General features: G+C 45.6%; 2 protein-coding genes and 1 long non-coding RNA gene across 4 annotated transcripts; 1 reads left to right on the forward strand and 2 right to left on the reverse strand.

The window, feature by feature from the left end:
* Positions 1-137: 137 nt before the first annotated feature.
* On the forward strand, positions 138-8,006 carry hsf2 (heat shock transcription factor 2). The gene is made up of 12 exons (XM_089022436.1): positions 138-546; positions 1,806-1,914; positions 2,973-3,106; positions 3,456-3,580; positions 3,734-3,809; positions 3,880-3,941; positions 4,935-5,013; positions 5,118-5,248; positions 6,089-6,313; positions 6,468-6,567; positions 6,876-6,933; positions 7,035-8,006. Exons 1-12 carry the CDS (start codon positions 454-456, stop codon positions 7,340-7,342), a joined length of 1,500 nt encoding a protein of 499 aa, XP_088878562.1. The 5' UTR covers positions 138-453; the 3' UTR covers positions 7,343-8,006.
* LOC148883406 (uncharacterized) lies at positions 3,780-6,560 on the reverse strand. Its single transcript, XR_016118518.1, has 3 exons — positions 6,440-6,560; positions 5,111-5,289; positions 3,780-3,918 (listed from the first exon to the last, which is right to left on the reverse strand). It is a non-coding gene; the product is annotated as an uncharacterized LOC148883406 (long non-coding RNA).
* A 1,482-nt stretch (positions 8,007-9,488) lies between the features above and the next one.
* LOC148883407 (E3 ubiquitin-protein ligase RNF19A) lies at positions 9,489-18,976 on the reverse strand. 2 transcript variants are annotated; one of them, XM_089022431.1, is made up of 12 exons: positions 18,890-18,976; positions 18,035-18,226; positions 17,406-17,703; positions 16,884-17,046; positions 14,886-15,277; positions 14,055-14,260; positions 13,844-13,991; positions 13,302-13,464; positions 13,118-13,232; positions 12,925-13,044; positions 12,080-12,305; positions 9,489-11,035 (listed from the first exon to the last, which is right to left on the reverse strand). In XM_089022431.1, exons 4-12 carry the CDS (start codon positions 17,043-17,045, stop codon positions 10,864-10,866), a joined length of 1,704 nt encoding a protein of 567 aa, XP_088878557.1. In that variant the 5' UTR covers position 17,046; positions 17,406-17,703; positions 18,035-18,226; positions 18,890-18,976; the 3' UTR covers positions 9,489-10,863. The 2 variants fall into 2 exon arrangements, with proteins under 2 accessions (XP_088878557.1, XP_088878558.1); XM_089022432.1 differs by lacking the exon at positions 9,489-11,035 and having other exon boundaries at positions 12,134-12,305; positions 12,925-12,983.
* Between the last annotated feature and the right edge of the window lie 176 nt (positions 18,977-19,152).

Raw genomic sequence — 19,152 nt, forward strand, 5'->3', positions numbered from 1 at the left:
TTTAATATGACAATATCACTCATGACTCATTTGAAGGATACGTAAATTTATTTCTGTTTCAACTTTCAACTGAGAAAACACCGAGTTCCAAAAACCGGAAGCGACAATCCCGAGAGATTGCATTCACGAGTGGGGGTCACTAGGGGCGACAACATTAAACAGGCACGAGCACACATAGAGAACGAAAAGAGTCTTTAAAGTGATTCGCTCAAGTCAAAATAAAACACAAAAAATCCCACGCTATAGTCGCCATCTCGCGGTTTTCCACGTTGCCCGCACGCGTGTTATCCCACGTGAGGTTCATTACGTAAAAACTCCTTTTTGACCAATCAGCCCCCAAAGCACTAGAAACGGAAGTTGTAGGAACCTGCTCCACCAAACGGTAAACAATCGCATCGCCACACTGGCCACAAGTTATCGCGGATACTTCGTGAAAATCATTGGGGCGTCGAGATGAAACACAACTCGAACGTGCCGGCTTTCCTCAGCAAATTGTGGACGCTGGTGGAGGATGCGGACACCAACGAACTTATTTGCTGGAGTCAGGTAAGGTCGCCACGGTGCGCCATCATTAGCTCGCTGGTGGAAGAAGCTAACACCAAAATGGGGGTGGCCACTTTAGCCGTTGACCCTCGCCGTCTCACAGCCATTTGCATATTAACAAAATGTGAAATGTTAACGCGCTGTCAATAGGACGCGTTTGTTTGTTTTTTTTAGGGGGGGGGGGGGTTATATAAACATGTGCGAGTCCAGTGAATCGTAGCTAGCAACAGTCTAGCTTGTTGCTAAATGTACCACAACCAACGGTCGATGTCCTTTTTTTTTTATTTACAATTGGATTAGTGATGGGAATTCCGGCTGCTTTCAGAGAGCTGGTTCTTTCGACTCAGCTCACTAAAAAGATCCGGCTCCTGTGGCTCCTTAAATGACTCCTCGGTTTTTTTTGTTGCTTAAGCGGACCGGTACCATGACTTACTCTTGACGTATGTCAAAACGCTAGGTCTAGGTCACGTGATACATACCTCTAAAATTAGCCCACCGTAAGCTAGCAAAATGAGGCAAAAAATGCCTGCCTGTCGTATCATTTTATTTTGTTGTATTTATCCCCCGGTCCGTGAAAATATTGTCTGGCATTAAACCGGTCCGTGGCGCAAAAAGGTTGGGGACCACTGGCTTCAAGGACAACCGACACCATTTTTTTGTTTTTTTTCCTAACCGACATCAGAAAAACGTTTTATAGCATCTAAAATACCCACAAACACACAGGCTGGTATTTTTAGTCAAATGCAAAACCACCAATAAAAATGAGTGAAAGTGTCCCAAAACTACTTTGAAATGGCGAGTTTCAAAAGGTCCCGCCCCCTTGTTCGTGACGTCACACCAGGACATCTTGACTTGTGCTAGAATCAAAACAATGGCTCCAGACTCGGGGAAAAAAATAATTTCTTGTTACTCATCCAGTTATGAATATGATTCAACTAGTTCTGAAGAGGAAAACATAAATGTTTGCAATCGAAAAAAGAAGTCCTTCCGTATCATTATGAGGCGTCTGGACTCCAATGTAGCTCCCAGAAAATGCACAAGCTCCGTTGGAAATTTGTCTGCTGGGAATTCGTGTCAACTAGTATCAAATAGTAGTATTTGTGCTGCCCCCTTATGGAAGGGAAAACAATGCCAGGGGTCTCGCCATCGCTTTATCGGCACCCGAGCAAGAAAAAACACCGGAACTAATTCTGGAATAGCGCTCTACGTCATATTTTCAATTCCCAAATGAGTGAAAATGGCAGCTTTGGTTGTGTTGGCAGGAGGGCAATAGCTTCCTGGTGCTGGATGAGCAGCGCTTCGCTAAGGAGATTCTTCCCAAATTCTTCAAGCACAACAACATGGCCAGCTTCATCCGGCAGCTCAATATGTGTAAGAATAACTTCGTCCTCTCACAGAATAAACTTGACGCTTTTAACAGCGACTATATCAAGATATGTGTTCATGGGCATGAAAGTACAGTGATACCTTGGCTTACCAACTTAATTGGTCCCCAGACAGAGTGTGTAAGGCGAAAAGTGTGTATCCCAAAAATTAATTTCCCATAGGAAACCATTAAAATGACAATAATCCATTCCCAGGTCCCCATAAAACATCATTTTCTAATTTTCTAACCCTTAAAACGACACAAAATATACCTTATTGTATGTATAATAAATGTGCTATGGTAGTATAATTAAATAAACTGTACTGAATAATAAAGTGGTTTTATTGACCTTTGTGATGGTCGTTGATGGCTTGATGGAATGGAGTGGCCGCTTTCATCAGCATTAAACACTTGATGAGGAACGTAGCCATCTTCTTCAACCATCTTGAGGAATGATTCCTTGTAAGCTTTGGCAGCTTTATCGTCAGAACTGGCTGCCTCACCATGACGAATAAGACTATGAATCCCTGTACGACGCTTAAAAGTTCTCGAACCATCCGTGGCTAGCCTTAAATCATCAATGCATGACGAACTTCCAGGTTTCCTCGACGATATCCGAGGGAAGTTGCTGTGCTTTCTCTGCGATCATTTTACCTTGTTCCTCATCAATTGTGTTCTGTTTAGCTGGGTTGATAGCTTTTTGCATCAAGTGTACAGATGGCTTGTGCGGGTTATTTGTGGAGCCTGATTGATGGGAATTTGAACCTTGCAGTCTACACTCTGCCTTTGAACTATCAAAGTTGAAACGAGTCAAAATGTCACTGTTTTCTATCCATTTTCTTACTCTCTCTCTGTCATCTGCCTGTCTCTTTAATGTGGCGCTCCATGTGTATCCCCAAAAATAGTTTGTATGCCAAGGTAAAATTGTCATAAATTTAACGTTCGTAAACCGAAAAGTGCGCAAGCCAAAAGGTTCGTAAACCGAGGTATCACTGTACCTACCGAAATCTAATGATGGCGCCCCATTCCGCTTGATTGTGACCAAATTCCACTTTGGATTCAGATGGATTCCGTAAAGTGATGCACCTTGAGCAAGGCATGGTCAACCAGGAGAGAGACGAGGGGCCTGGAGTGGAGTTTCAGCACGCTTGCTTCAAACATGGACAGGATGAACTGCTGGAGAACATCAAGAGAAAGGTAACGTTGGTCAATAGCAGTGTCTGAAATAACGCCCGCCCGGATGCCCGGGGCGTGCAACTTTTTCGTCAGGCGTACAACTTTCAAAACTACCACAAACGATATCACCATCGCACTAAAACAAGAAAACTTTCATTCATCAAAACCGAAAACGAAACGTATACAAACCGGTTCGTTTGTCAATTTTTGTAAGTTGTACGCCCGACGTAAAAGTTGCATGCCCCGGGCATCCGGGCACACGTTATTTCAGACACTGTCAACCGCATAAGAAACTCTGCTTTAAAGATGACCCGTGTACACGATTCTTGAATTTGTGGGTTTTTTTTGGGGGGGGGTTGGGGTCACCAAGGTCTCAAATACCCGTCCAGAGGAAACTACGATTCGACAACAAGACCTGTCCAAGATCTTGGCTAGCGTCCAGAGCGTTCACAGCAAGCAAGAAAACATCGACATCAGGCTGACAACCCTGAAGAGGTCAGTGGGGGGGCTTCCAGGAAGCCCACCCCCGCCATCCCATAATTGATCTTTTTCAGTCATTCACCTCAACAATGGGATCATTCCAAAATGGCGGAGGTACAAGGTGTCCCCTTCTAAGCCGACCTCTCTGGTACTCGTCTTGTCTTTTAGGGAGAATGAAACTCTGTGGACCGAGATCTCCGATTTGAGACAGAAGCACGTCCATCAGCAACAGCTCATCAAGAAGGTCTCGACTCTGAAAAGGCGTCCTTTTCCTCGATGACGATAAAAACAACGTGTTTTTTCTCTCTCCCCAGTTGGTTCATTTCATCGTCACGCTGGTACAGAACAACCACCTGTTAAATTTAAAGCGCAAAAGGCGAGTGTTCAAGTCAAGTGCTGCAAAAAAATATATCTACAGTATATCTATATAACATTACAGTGATCCCCCAGTTTACGAACGCCTTAGCAAACGAACTTTTCGCCTTACGAACATTAAATTCGCGAGAATATAATCTTGGCGTACAAACTACTTTTCGGGAAACACACGGAGCGCCACAATGGCTGGCGGACTAGTTTTCCACACCCCCTTTCTTTCCGTACAGATGTGGTTTGTTATCGAGTGTAGTACTTTTGCTATTATGGGACCGAAAAAAAGACCCCATCACAGGCTAGTGTTAAACTGAAGAGAACACAAAAGAAAATGATGGTCGAGCAGAAGATCATCAAAAACCACCAACAAGGTGTGCGTTTGTGTGACTTAGCGTCCCAGTACTAGTATGCTAAGTCGACCATTGCTACGTGTGGCTACGGGTGTTTCTGAGTTGTCTAAGAAAAATTTCTGTTGATTTGGATGACCGAAAAGCAGCTAGCTAGCATGGGACAGTGTGAATGAGGGTATTATTGCCCAGAAAGCATGGCAACTTCATTCGAATATCATCAAGAGGCAACTAGATCAACGACCATCACAAAGGTCAACTTTATTATACGGTACAGTTTATTTATTTAATTTTAATACAATAGCATATTTATTATATATAAAATAAGGTATATTTTGTGTATTTTTAAGGCTTATTTAGTGGAAAATGATGTTTTATGGGGACCTGGGAACGGATTATTCTCATTTTTTATGGTTTCCTATGGGAAATTAATGTTTGGAAGACACACTTTCTGGGAACCAATTATGTTCGTGAGCTGAGGTATCACTGTACTTCCGTATTTCTGATTTCTTTGTCACACACACAGACTTCAATTCATCAAGCCAATTTCAAGATGGCAGACATTCCAAGGAAATATAAAAACAGTTTTCGTGTGTCAATTAAATTGATTTTGAAAGCTATGTCATTGATTCTTATAATTTTTGGGGGGACAGGCCAATTCTCATGAACAGCAACGGAAAGAAGGCCAAATATTTTCACGAGATCTACGACGACAAAGTGTGCGTCGAGCAGGTCGGTTCCACTCACTTCCATTGGATTTTTTGTTTTGTTGTGTGTTTTTTTTTTTTTTAAACATGGCCGCTTGATTCGCTTTTGTTTTTCTCCTCACCTCTCAGTCGCCCGTCAGCAGTCGAACTAGCGTGAAGTCCGAGGACGTGGAGGACGTCATCATCTGTGACTTCACCGAACACGTCGTGGAGAGGGCCGCCGAAATCAAAGACGAGTCGCCCAGAAATAACGAGTTGTGGTGAGTCCTTCTCCTCAATGGCGGGAGAAATGGAGTCCTTCCTGAAAAGAAGACAAACATTAGGCTCTCGAATGGTCATTCTTTATTTTTATTTTATTTACAATACAATTCATCTTGATTTATATAATAATAATAACACATTTCATTTCTAAGAGCCTTTCTAAACTCTCAAGGTCACTTTAAAGTAACAGGAGAAGTTTTTCCGTGGGTGAGCAGCGGCAGCCACACGCGCCAGCGTTCCCTCAACCCGGAAGTAACTCAAATAGATGGAAAGCTAGCTCACTAATAGATAATAGATAGCTAGCTAGCCAGACAGCTAATAGATAGCAAATAGCTAGCTAGCTAGGTAGCCAGCAACAATGACCCCGTTCAATCAGGCAAAACTAAAATAGATCAAGTTAGCTAGCTCAACCCGGAATAACTCAAATAGATAGAAAGCTAGGTAGCCAACTAGCTAATAGATAGCAAATATATAGCCAGCTAGATAGCTAATATATAACTATTAGATAGCCGGCTCGATAGCCAGAGAGGTAATAGATAGCAAATATTTAGCCAGCAAGCTAATAGATATCAAATAGCTAGCTAGCTAGTCAGTTATACATATCTTTATAGAGCAAAGAAGTCGAATATGTATAGGGAGCTAGTAAAGGGATGCCAGAGTAGGAGTTCCAGTATATGCTCCCTCTCACGAGTATCAGTCAAGAGGCGAGCAGCAACATTGTGGACCCGCTGGAGACGCTTCATGGAGGATTGGCTGACTCAAAAATAAAGCGGATGGCATTTTACAGCCAATTGATGCGTCGTGTTTACGCTTTACGGCCTTTTGTCAATCACCCTCAGTGACGTCGGCGTGGTAAAAGTGGACGCGGAACCCCACGCGGTGCCGGAATCCGAGACGGAACCCGGCGCCGCCGGCGTCCAGACGAGGAGCGGCGTGGCGGACGGCAACGGGCCGACCAGTAGCGCTCTTTTGCTCAACAAAAGTCTGGATGACCACGTCAAGGTGATGGACTCCATCCTCAAGGAAAACGCGGCCATCTCGCAGAATATCAACCTCCTGGGAAAGTACGTTTCCCCTTTGTTTTTTGCTAGCGGTTAACGTTCTTCTCATTCTGAAACGCTCGATCCACCAGTTAGCGCCAATTCCTCCACGGCCGGGTTGCGTTTTGAGGCCAATATGCCGTTAGCTACCTGGCTAATGTCGTGAATCCGTTGTCAGGCTTGAGCTGATGGACTATTTGGGCAGCATCGACTGCAGTCTGGAGGACTTTCAGGCCATGCTTTACGGCAAACCGGGCGTCGACGTCGATTCCTACGAGGTAAAAATGACAAAACGCAACTCAAGTGGCTTTTTAAGAGCGCAGACGGAAGATTTCAAACAGCGCTTCAAAGCGGAATAAACAGCAGGGAAAACACAAATAATAATAATAATACATGTCATTTCTAAGTGCCTTTCAAAACTCTCAAGGTCACTTTACAGTCACAGGATACTTTTTTTCCGTGGGTGAGCAGCAGCAGCCACACGCGCCAGCGTTCGTTCACTCAACCCGGAATAACTCACATGAATAAAAAGCTAGCTAGCTCGCGAGCTAATAGATACTCACATTTTGATTTCCCCGCTTTCCAGGAGAGCGCTTCCTCCAAACAAACGGCGCCGCAAGGCAAGCAAGTGGAAAACAACACGGGTGAGCTGCCGAGAAAATGGAAGTTGGCGTTGGACGTGTGCTCATCCTCTCAAATGTGTACTCATATAAATGACATGTATTATTATTATTATCATCATCAGATAAGCAGCTGATCCAGTACACTTCCTGCCCCCTGTTGGCCTTCTTCGACGGTTGCGCCGCCCCGGCGGAAACGGAGCTGGGCGGGGTTAGCGCCCCGCCGCCGGACATCTCCTCGCCCTCGACCGCTTACCTGAGCTCGGAAGCTCTGATGGACGGCGGCGTGGAGTCCAGGCGACCCGGGCGCAGCTCCCTGGTCCGCCTGGAGCCCCTGACCGAGGCCCAGGCCAGCGAAGAGACCCTTTTCTACTTGTGCGAACTGAGTCCGGGCGGCCCCGACGCCATCTGCCCCGAGATGGACGCCGTGTGAGCCAGCGGGCCGCAATGTCGTTTTGTTGTTTTCGCTCCTTCCTCGCTGCAGGTTTGCGACTTTGACACTGAAAGCGTTTAGAGACAGAAAAGAAGACGTTCATTTTGTTTTGTTTTCATCCAAATACTGTAGCGTGTTTTGTGAAACTATTGCCGTGTTCAAATTTGCACTTCTCCTCCCGGCACAAAATGGCGACATCTGTTTTGACTTACCGCAGGTTAACCCTCTATTGGCTAGCTCGCCAGCGGGCTATCTATTGGCTAGCTCGCCAGTTGGCTGTCTGTTAGCTATCTATCCGGCTGGCTGGCTATCTATTAGCTAGCTGGCTGTCTATTAGCATGCTAGCTGGCTGGCTACCTATTAGCTATCTGGTACCTAGCTAGCTAGTTTTCTATCTATTTGAGTTACTTCCAGGCGGAGTGGCACATGGCACTGGCACATGTGGCTGCCGCTGCTCACCCACAGAAAAATGGATCGTGTGACTAAAGTGACCTTGAGAGTTTTGAAAGGCGCTTCCAAATGAAATGGATTATTATTATAAATGTTACTTGACGTTGTGTTTTTCCCTCACATTCATTAATTATTTTTGTTACGGCTTTATAAGGTGAAGAAACAATTAACCAGTTAAATAAATACGGTCGAGCGGCATGATGATAGCATCGGATGCTGGATTCGAGTCATTTACTTTTTGACTTCGTATAAAACTTCTTAAAGGACAACCGACACCATTTTTTTGTTTCCGAACTGACATCAGAAAAACGTTTGAGCATCTAAAATAGCCAAAACACGCAGGCGGATATTTTTAGTCCAATGCAAAACACCAATCAAAATGACAAAGGGTGCTGAAACTGCAAAAAAAAATGAAACCGCAAGTGGCCAGTTTCAGAAGGTCCCGCCCCCTTGTTTGTCGTGTCACGCCAGGACGTCTTGCCTTGCTCCAGAATCAAATAGTCAACTAGTATCAAATAGTAGTCTTGGTGCAACACACAACCATTCACCATTGCGTTATTTTTGTGTTTCCCTTCTAATTTCGCCATCAACAAAGTACCCAAAATGCATTGTGTGTCGCTTTCTCTGTCACGAGCGTTCCCTCCGTGACGTCACTTAGGGCATCGTCACCAACTGGAAAACAAGACTTCCTGAATATTCCGCGCGAGTCTTAAAAGGTCAAATATCGCTTTAATATGCGGTGGAATCTTTGTCAAATACGCTCAGTAGAAGTCATTTGAAGTGATTTTACAAATTATGGACACAACATGTCCGGAGGCGTCGGTTGTCCTTTAAAAGTTGTCGAATAGCTGGCCATTAGCTATCTATCTGGCAAACTGGCTATCTATATATTAGCTATCTAACTGGATAGCAATCTAGCTAGCTTTCTATCCATTTGAGTTACTTCCGGGTTGAGTGAACACTGACACGTGTGGCTGCCGCTGCTCACTCAGAGAAAATAAAATTATCCCGTGACTGTAAAGTGACCTTGAGAGTTTTGAAAGGCGCTTACAAATGAAATGTATCATTATTAATTATTATTATAGTGATGGGAATTACGGCTCTTTTTGGAGTTCTTTAGGCTCGACAAGATCTGGCTATTTTGGCTCCCAAATCGCTACTCTGTTTTTCTTATTTTTGTTGTTGCTTAAATTAATTTACTACCAAAAATATACATACATTTTTAAAATGTATGTGCCTTTATTTATATTGCTGTGTGTGTCTTCTACTACGGATTTGACAAATCACGTGCGACTTTAACCGAAAGGGTTGCGGAATCGCCTCCAGTCGAACGACTGGAGCCGGTTCGTTCCCGAACGACACGTCACTAAATGTCGAAGGCCTAAAATGTTTTAATTACACGATGAAACCATTAAAGTCCCGGAAACCTCGAAAATAGATTTTTTTTCTCTCAAATCGAAGTGATTAACTGCCAATTCGGTGTGAATGTCAAGTACATTTTGGATTATTGAAGCGAAACCTTCAATCGGTGACTAAAAACAGGATCTGTAAAGTTACGTTGAAGAACGACGAGTAGCTATTTTGGCGGGCAGACTAGCGCCATTTTAAGGCGTTTTTAATGGCCGCCACTTACTTTGGTGCTTGGAAGTTCCCCAGGTGTGCCGCGGGTCGCCGGGGCTCTTGATAATCGCTCTCCCGTCTTGCCACGTGGCTGTCCAACTTCCCGTCAGGTGGACGTTCGTCGAAGGTGGAGGCTCTGCTCGAGATGTAGGCGATAAGTGGGAGGGAGGGACGCCGCCTTCACGCCGCCTTCACGCCTCCGTCACCCGGCTTGCCGCTCCGGAGGGGGTCCTGCTTCCAGGTGCCGGCGAGCAACTACGTCACAAGCGAAACAGAGCGGGTCTCTCCGTTTGGTTTAGTGGGTGGTATATAAATGTTAATACAATAATAAAAATAGAACGACTTAAAAATGAATCACATTTAAATACAGTTGAATAAAAAATAAAAATAAACGTCAAAAGTAGTATTCAGCAAAATCTGTCTGTTAGCGTCCTCTGGCGTTTGTAGCGAGTCATTGCAGCCCCATAGTACTCATGGGCTTTTTAATCATAAAAATTAAAAACACGTGTATTAAAATTATGAATATTTTCAAATTATTTCGTATGTTGTTTTTATTCGATTTTATTGTGATTGTTTGGATATTTCAATGCACAGTATTTATACAGTAATCCCTCGTTTTACGCAATAATGGGGACCAGAACCACCCGCGATAGACGAAAATCTGCGAAGTAGAGTTATATAATAACATAAAGTTATATGTACACTGTACATGTTGTTTTCAAGTTAACAAACATCCATTGTAAGAGTGTATGAACTTAATAAAGATGAAGATGCTCAGTAAAAGGCAAACAGAATGGTCATCGGCACGGCGACGTTAAAAAAAAAATCAACACACAAATATATGCACAATACACATGCACACACACAAACAAACATACACACACATGAACAGAAATGCAAACACACGCACATACATACACACAAAAAACATTCATACACATACACACACAAACATGCATATACACACAAACACACTCCACCCGATTTTTTAAAGCCTAAAATCAATGAACTCATTCACTGTCTGACATAGTGACATATTTATTAACCCATCATCATGATTTCATCACACTCATGAAGCAAAGCGTTGCCCGAACACTCACCTTATTATTATTCTGCTCGTTATTAATGGAGTGTTGGCCAGAGGTGGCGGCCATTGTTATTATCATCATGCTGCTGCTAATAATGGCGCTGGTGTCCTGTGTTCATTCCTTCCAGACACACACATTCCACTAGTGTGCATGTGTGTTGATTGTTCTTTGTGTGTTATCTTAATAAAACTTTTTAAAGGACAACCAAGTGTGAAATCTTATTTCAAACATCCAAATAATGCTAATTTAGCGCACACGCGCACACACACGTCATTCATTGGTGTCTTCCTCACACTTAAAAGGCATCTGGTGGGAAAGAAGCAGAAGTCGTCCATGGAGGTCCGTCCGTCCCCGTGGCGGGAGTCATCCATCTTCAGATTCAAAGACGGGGAAAACGTTGCCGTCGGGCCTCGGCGAGCGTCCCACCGACTCTGTTGACAAACTGCGGCTGGAGAGGACGCTAGTCAAGCTGGACTGGCGAGCGCCTCGGGGTTGCCTCTCGATCTCCACGCGTACTTCGATGTTGGTTCCGTCCCTGCAGCCCGTAGAACAAATCCAGATAAGTCAGATTGAGTTCCTCGCCACTATTATTGTGATAGTGTCATTGTCTAGAGCAGCAGCTGTTTGCTCAGTGTGGCTACATGCTAATACTGGTTGGCACAGTTATGGATTTATGGCTTCCGGTCCTTAGGATACTAAACGTGTGAACAATAGATATTGGCCAGCTATCTAGCTAGCTAGCTATTAGCTATATAGCAATATCGCTGGCTGGCTCTCTATCTAGCTAGCTAGTTATCAGCTATCTGTTGGCTAGCTAGCTAGCTAGCTATTAGCTATATTGGATTGGATTGGATTGGATTTGCCTTTATTAGTCTCGCAGTGGAGAAATTCCATATATATATATAGCAATATCGCTGGCTGGCTCTCTATCTAGCTAGCTAGTTATCAGCTATCTGTTGGCTAGCTAGCTAGCTTTCTGTCTATTTGAGTTACTTCCAAGTTGAGTGAACACTGGCGCGTGTGGCTGCCGCGGCTCACCCACAGAAAAACTTATCCTGTGACTGTAAAGTGACCTTGAGAGTTTTGAAAGGCGCTTAGAAATTACATGTATTATTATTATTATTATTATTATCTATTTGCTATCTGGCTATCTATTAGCTAACTGGTGGGCTAGCTAGCTATCTGGCTGACTATCTATTAGTTATATAGCTAGTTGTGTAGCTATTTAGCTGGCTATCTATTGGCTATCTATTAGCTAGCTAGCTTTCTATGTATTTGAGTTACTTCTGGGATGAGTGAACGCCAGCTATCTATCTATTAGCTGTATAGCGATATAGCTGGCTGGCTAGATAGTTATTCGCTAGCTAGCTAGCTAGCGTGTGGCTGCCGCTGCTCACCCGCAGAAAAACGTATCCTGTGACTGTAAAGTGACCTTGAGAGTTTTGAAAGACGCTTGTAAATGAAATGTATAACATGTATTATTATGATGAGACATTGCAGTGGCCAGCTGGGGTCACAACAAGCTTGATCAATCAAGTGATCCAAAAAGTCACATCTGACGTTGCGTGACATCCTTTACCTCGATCCACCGTCGCACTCTGCCGGTCCAGCCTCTCGGGGGTACCCGTGCGGTTTGGAGGACTCCTCCGCCGCATCGGATCCCGGCGTGGCGTTGGATACTACGGGGTGCAGGGGAAGTCCGGGTCCCGCTTCCTGCGCGCTGACCTCCTGCACGCTGGTGTCGGCCAACGCAGGGCTGCTCTGAGCCCGCCAGTGCTCACTCACCATGTGAGAGAGAAGCAGATCTAGGAGGAAAACAAACACAAAGTGTGCAGGGGGAGACAAAAAAAAACACCATAAATAGCGCCACAAAGTATGTGGAAAGGTACAAAAAAAGTGTCTGAAGACTGAGTTGTACAAGTGGAAAACAATGTTTCAGGCTAAAAGAACCGTACGTAGTGCAAAAGTATGAAATATACACTCCGCGTAGAAGAATATACGCAACTGTTTATTCTACAAAAGGAAAGAGCATTTGAAGGGAGGTGCAGTACCGCTTTTGGCCACCAGGGGATTCGTTTGAATGGCCAGGCCATCTCCCATGAATTTCAATGGAGGAGCGGTACCAGCGGCGGCCGCATGAGGGCAGCCTCCCATTCATTTGAATGGCCAGGCCACTTTCACATTCATTTCTACGGAGGCGACCAGGGACTCCAGTACCGGCCTTTACCACAAGAGGGCGATCTCCGCCATTCAAGTCAATGGCCAGGCCATTTTCCCATTCATTTCTACGGAAGTACGACCAGGGGTTGCAGTACCGCATTTGACCACCAGACAGCGGGTTTCCCCATTCATTCACCTTCATTATAGGGTGCGCCTTATACACCAGAAAATAGCGAGTGCTGATGGAAAAGAAGCGTGACTCACAGCCGGCGAGGTCCTCCAGCGCGTCGGGAGCGTCGGCGGGCGGTCGACACCAACCGTTCCTGCACAGCGACATGGGCACCACCCCGTACACGTACGTCAACATGAGCGGCACGCCCACCCCTGCGCACATCGACCACGTTGGATTTGGGCCACGTTGGCGCCGCCGGCCCGCCTTCAAAAGCTCTTTTCTCACCGACGGCGACCGCCGCGATGACGGGCGACACGAACAGCGACATCGTGACGCCGCTCGCCACCGTCAAGTAGTGCTTACTTCCTGAGATGTTGTTTTTCTTACAACGGCCGTGCACCTGGAAGACGTGGGAGAGCCCGTTTGCCGTCGGTGACAAGGAAGTCATTTTCATCACGGGGCGACGTACCTTTCGGCCCATGTAGATGGGGATGCCCACGATGACGACGGGGATGGCGAGACCGGCGATGAGCGCGATGACCACGGGGGCGCCTAGCAACATGCCCAGCTGCCACAGAACTTTGCGGGTTTGAGACCACGGCTTCTTGCCCCAGAACGTACACCCTGAGGGACTGAAGAGAAAAAAAAAAGGTCCACGCGGGGGTCCGACAGCAGATGTCTTGTTTGATCAAACTGTGTTGAGGTGCTCAATCTTCTCGCAAAAGGATCAACGGACTTGACCAAAAACCGCTACAAAATGGCCGCCCGTCTTCCTGTATCTTTTCAGGCAGGGGCTCTTGAAGCCCTTATAAATGTGACTGCAAAGTGACCTTGAGAGTTTTGGAAGGTGCTTAGAAATGAAATGGATTAGTATTATTAGCTAGCTAGCTAGCTGGCTATCTGTTAGCTATCTATCCAGATGGCTGGCTATCTATTAGCTGTCTAGCTTGTTAGCGGGCTATCTATTATCTAGCTAACTGGCTAGCTAGCTCTTTTTTTGGAGTGGTTTACCTGAGGTAGTGCACGTCAGTGATCTCTTGCATGCACAGCCAGCAGAACTGGCAAGCGCAAAGCGTGCAGTTGATGCGGTTGCAGCTGCCGTCGTTGGTCTTCATGATGGAAGCGCCGCAGCGAGGGCACGGCTTGATCTCCTCCGCATCTGCATCGGAAGCACCGAGAAAATAGTCAGTCTTGTGCGGCGGCTGTTAAGGTGCGGACGCACCTCCTCCGGGTGTTTCACTGGAGACGTAAAGCGCAGAAGCGTCCTCGCCGGCCAGCCCCCGTCGCGCTCGCTGGCGGCGTGCCTGGTCGCACGTCTGGTTGGCGTGCCACAGCTGGCGACAGTGGTAGCAGAATTCCGTGTCGCAGCCGGCACGCCCGCATTTTAGCTTCGGGCACTCGGCGCAGCCGTACGCCATCACCGCGTAGCTGCGGAGAAACAATGACCGGTTGCTAAGCTACCTTTCTTTCTATTTGAGTTACTTCCAGGTTGAGTGAACGCTGGCGTGTGCGGCTGCCGCTGCTCAACCTAGCTATCTAGCTAGCTACCGAGCTAGTTATCTATTTGCTATCTATTATCTGTACAGCTGGCTATATATTAGCTATACAGCTAGCTATTAGCTATCTATGTGGTTAGTGATCTAGCTGGCTAGCTATTAGCTATATATTAGCTAGCTTGTATAGATAGCTATGTATTTAAGTTACTTCCGGGTTGAGTGAACGCTGGCGCGTGTGGCTGCTGCTGCTCACACACAGAAAAAAACTTATCCTGTGACTGTAAAGTGACTGACAGTTTTGAAAGGCGCTCAGAAATGTCATGGATTATTGTTATTATTATTCGTATTGTGATTAGTATTGTATGGCTGTCTATCTATCTAGCTTTCTCGCTATCTATCTAGCTAGCTATTAGCAATCTATTATCTAGCGAGCTAGCTTTCTATCTATTTGAGTTACTTATCCTGTGACCTGAGAGTTTTGAAAGGCGCTTATAAATGAAACGTATTATTATTATAAGCTATCTATTAGTTCTCTATTAGCTAGCTAGATGGCAGACCTGCAGTCGGGTGCAGGACACCAGCGCGTGTCCGGATCAGCGGCCAGGAAGCGCCGCAGGTGGAACTCCTCAAACCTCTCCAGCAACGGCGGGTCATCCAGGATGCTGCGCACGTCCAGGGGATTCAAGGCCTGCGGACACTGCGGGCACGCGACGCCCACTCGGCTCTCGGAGATTTCGATGCGCAGGTACTGGCGCAGGCAGTCGGCGCAGGTGCGGTGCGGGCAAGTCAGCAACGCGGGGAAGCGGCGCCGCGGTTGGCTTAGTAGGCACAGCGGGCACTCCTCCAGGTGCTCATCCGATGCCGGACGGCGCTCCTCGGCGCCGCCGCCGCCGTTGCTACTTTGCGCTCCTGACGGTCGCCGTTCGTCAGAGTCTTGGGCCGGCTGATCCTAGGCGGGCAAAAAACACGCTAAGGCGCCAATCTTGCCTTTCAACCACAACTTCAAATCCTGGTCTAAAAAGTCATAGGAAGTCAAAGGAAAGGAAGAAGTAGAAAAACAAAATACATGCGCTGCTGTAAAGGCAGACACTCTCGCGGCGCCATCTTGAAGTTAAAACAACAAAATATGACAACACAAAAGACACACGGTCATTCATTAAGCAGTTCTACATACAATCGAAGCGTCCTTTTCACCAGTGGATCAGGGACGTCATGGTGGAATGTGCACGTCTGCTACAAGCTAAATGTTGAAAGCAAAAATGAAGCTGTAGCATCCATTGACCAAAAGAGATTGTCTCACATCTCTTGACATTCGTAAATCCGCTTCAATTCCAAGCTGCGGCAGGTTTACAAACGCATGGAGAAACCCTAAAAGATAGCTAGCTCGCTAGTTAGATAGCTATTAAATAGCAAATAGAGAGCTAACTAGGAAGCCATTATTAATATTGTTATGAGCATTATTATTATCATTTGCGAGCTATTTGCTAGCTATTAGCTCTGGCTGGCTAGCTAGCCATCTGGATGGCTAGCGAGCTATCTATTCACTATCTATCTAACTGGCTTCCTAGCTAGCTATCTATTTGCTATCTATTAGCTATCTAACTAGCGAGCTAGCTTACTATTAGTTATCTATTAGCCAGCTAGCTAACTTTCTATCTATCTATTTGAGTTATAAAGCAACTCAACCTGCAGTTGAGACACGATGGATGGAGGTGGATGTTGTTAGCGGCGCGACCGACTGCGGTTGCTAGGCAACCTCATGGAGGCAAATTAGCAATTCATTAAATCAACACCCTAATGGATTTGGGCTTTAACGGGCGCTAGCAGCAGCTGAGCCGTCCAAAGTTAATCATCGACAGCCTTTTTCTTCTCTTCTTCTTGTTGACGTTTGCGTTCGTTTTGAAATGCGCCTTGGAAAAAAAACTAGCATGTTAGCATCGCGCTAAAGGTGGCGTGATACCAGACCTGATGTCACCCAAATCGGGAGAAGATAATAATAATTTCATTTCTAAGCGCCTTTCAAAACTCCCAAGGTCACTATACAGTAACAACATCAGTTTTTCTGCGGGCGTCAGCGTGCGTCAGCGTTCACTCAACCCGGAAGTAACTCAAATAAATAGAAAGTTAGCTAGCTAGCTAATAGATAATTTATAGATAGCTAGATAGCTAGTTAGATAGAGAATAGATAGCTAGCTAGGTAGCTAGCCTTTCAAAACTCTCAAGGTCACTTTAAAGTCACAGGATCAGTCTTTCTGTGGGTGAGCAGCAGCAGCCACATGCGCCAGTGTTCACTCAACCCGGAAGGAACTCAAATAGATAGAAAGTTAGCTAGCTAATAGAAAATTAATAGATAGCTAGCTAGTTAGATAGCAAATAGCTAGCTAGCTAGGTAGCCACCTTGCTAGTTAGATAGTGAATAGATAGGAAATGGATAGCAAATAGATGGCTAGCTAGGTACCAGGCTAGCGAGTTAGATAGCGAATGGATAGCAAATAGACAGCAAATAGGTAGCCATCTACCTAGCTAGGTAGGTAAAATCCCCGCCCCCCTCTTACCTGCTGCTGCGGTTGTCGGCTGAGGGTGAAGGTGATGGCCACGTCCTCTATGGGCCGAGCCTCGCCCAACGTTTCGGGCCGCGCTGGTTCCGATTTGGGCTTTCGGCTGAAGAAGTTGAGGAAGCTCAGCGGACCGCCCGTCTGATGCCTGGGCCTCTTCATGCTTCATGCAAAGGTAAATGAAATGACTTTATTATACAGTACAGTTTACTTCTTTCATTATAATACCATAGCACATTTATTATACATACAATAAGGTATATTTTGTGTCTTTTTAAGGCGTAGAAAATTAAAAAGTAGAAAATTATGGGGACCTGGGAACGGATTATTCTCATTTTAATGGTTTCCTATGGGAAATTGATTTTTGGGATACACACTTTTCGCCTTCCACACACTGTCTGAGATCGTCCGAGTGATGGAAAGCGAGGGAGTGGCGTTTTTCAATGGCTCGGCACGGGCAACGCGACAAGAGGCGAGCAAAAACATGGAGAGCAAGGATGCATGACGTAAACGGCTTCTTACCTCGCTGTGCGCGGCGCATTACACAAACGGCTCCTCCCCTAAAGCAGCATGGGAAAGCCGTTCCGCTCGCCGTTCCGCTCGCCGCCGTCTTTGTCTGTTTGTCTCCCTCCGACGGGTGCAACCCGCGAGGGGTCGATGGCGGAGGCGAGGCGGCCAAGGGACGGAGACGGAGGCGGAGATGGAGAACCTCGACCCAGCATGCACTTGCTGACGACCGGTCCGGAAGGGGGCGGGAACCCCCCCCGCACACTGCGGTGACATGCACCAATGAGATGACGCAGGACAGTCGAGGAGTCTCCTATTCAGAAACAATACCGATGGTTCACAAAATGCACATTGCTACTCCATTTTATACTTTGTTTGCTATAAAACCAAATAAATCATGTGAGATTTGCCGATGTCTGCATTTCATGACCATATTGTAAGATTTGCACAGGATAAATCCTGCACCTTCCCAACAACAGTGCATGTGGTATTTTTCATGTCAGTGATTATTTAAAAGGACAACCGACACCATTTTTTGGTTTCCTAACTGACATCAGAAAAACGTTTGATAGCATCTAAAATAGCCAAAACACGCGGGATGATATTTTTAGTCAAATGCAAAACACCAATCAAAAATGACTTACAAGTGTCCTAAAACTGCCACAAAATCAGCTTGAAACTGGGGAGATTCGGAAAGTCCCGGCCCCTTGTTGGTGACGTCACGCCAGGATACTCCTTCACAAACTGCCTTGCTCCAGAATCAAAACAATGTCTTCAGATTCGGAAAAAGATGCTTTCTTGTGACTCATCCAGTCATGAATATGATTCAAATAGTTCTGAAAAGGAAAGCATAAATGTTTGCTATCGATTAAAGAAGTCCTTCCGTATCAATTCCAGCCGTCTGGACTCTCGATGTAGTGCCCAGAAAATGCGCAAGATGGCGCCCAAGCTCCGTTGGAAATGGGCTGATTTGTCCCCTGGGAATTTGTGTCAATTTACACCTTCTTTATGCGTGTTACCGCAATTGGCTGCGACACACAACGATCCACCATCGCGTTATTTATGTAGTTTTCCTTCTAATTTCACCATCAACGCGATGCGTTCAAACCAAACAAAGTACTCAAAATGCATTGTGTGTCGCTTTGTCGGTCAGTGGCGTTCCCTCCGTGACGTCACTTAGGGCATCGTCATCAACTCGAAAACAAGACTTCTTAAATATTCAGCGCGAGTCTTAAAAGGTAAAATTTAGCTATATGCCGGGAAATCTTTGTAAAATGCGCTCAGTAAAAGTGAATTGAAGTCATTTTACAAATTATGGACGCAACTTGTCCGAAGGTGTCGGTTGTCCTTTAAAGGACGACCAAGGTTTTTGTTAACACGCTGGTTTGTAAACACAATCTTAAAAAAAACACACACACAAAAAGCCCAAATTTTGTCACAATTTGGCTTCTTCGGTCCGTTCAAATGACATCGTGTTAATTTTAAAGCATTTATATTACCGCTTCTATTAAACACCTGCATTCTCTGACCATAGTTTGTCATAAAGCGATTATTTTAGCCATGTTCAAACGACAGCTTGCTCGTTAGATTACCCCCGCCTCCGCCGCGACGTCATATCCCGTAGCGACTTCTGCCGTTTCAAAATAAGTTTTGGTAAAACGGGAGTCTGGAGAAACCAATCCCATGTTAGAAATGGAGGCTATACAAGACAATAATTCAAACGCGTTTATTATTCCGGCTATTAAAAACGCAGTATTTCTCT

This window comes from Hippocampus bargibanti, linkage group LG19 (genome assembly GCF_051943395.1).
Source record: "Hippocampus bargibanti isolate YZ-2025 linkage group LG19, ASM5194339v1, whole genome shotgun sequence".
In the NCBI taxonomy this organism is placed as follows: domain Eukaryota; kingdom Metazoa; phylum Chordata; class Actinopteri; order Syngnathiformes; family Syngnathidae; genus Hippocampus; species Hippocampus bargibanti.

Bases quoted from the DNA above. Each gene is read 5' to 3' on its own strand.
- hsf2 (XM_089022436.1), top strand. From the start codon at position 454: ATGAAACACAACTCGAACGTGCCGGCTTTCCTCAGCAAATTGTGGACG. The intron at 3,810-3,879 runs GTCTCGACTCTG...CTCTCTCCCCAG, and splicing joins AGCAACAGCTCATCAAGAAG to TTGGTTCATTTCATCGTCAC. The intron at 5,014-5,117 runs GTCGGTTCCACT...CTCACCTCTCAG, and splicing joins ACAAAGTGTGCGTCGAGCAG to TCGCCCGTCAGCAGTCGAAC.
- LOC148883407 (XM_089022431.1), bottom strand. From the start codon at position 17,045: ATGAAGAGGCCCAGGCATCAGACGGGCGGTCCGCTGAGCTTCCTCAAC. The intron at 14,261-14,885 runs GTCTGCCATCTA...GTTTCTCCGCAG, and splicing joins TGTCCTGCACCCGACTGCAG to CTACGCGGTGATGGCGTACG. The intron at 13,992-14,054 runs GTGCGTCCGCAC...CTTCCGATGCAG, and splicing joins CAGTGAAACACCCGGAGGAG to ATGCGGAGGAGATCAAGCCG.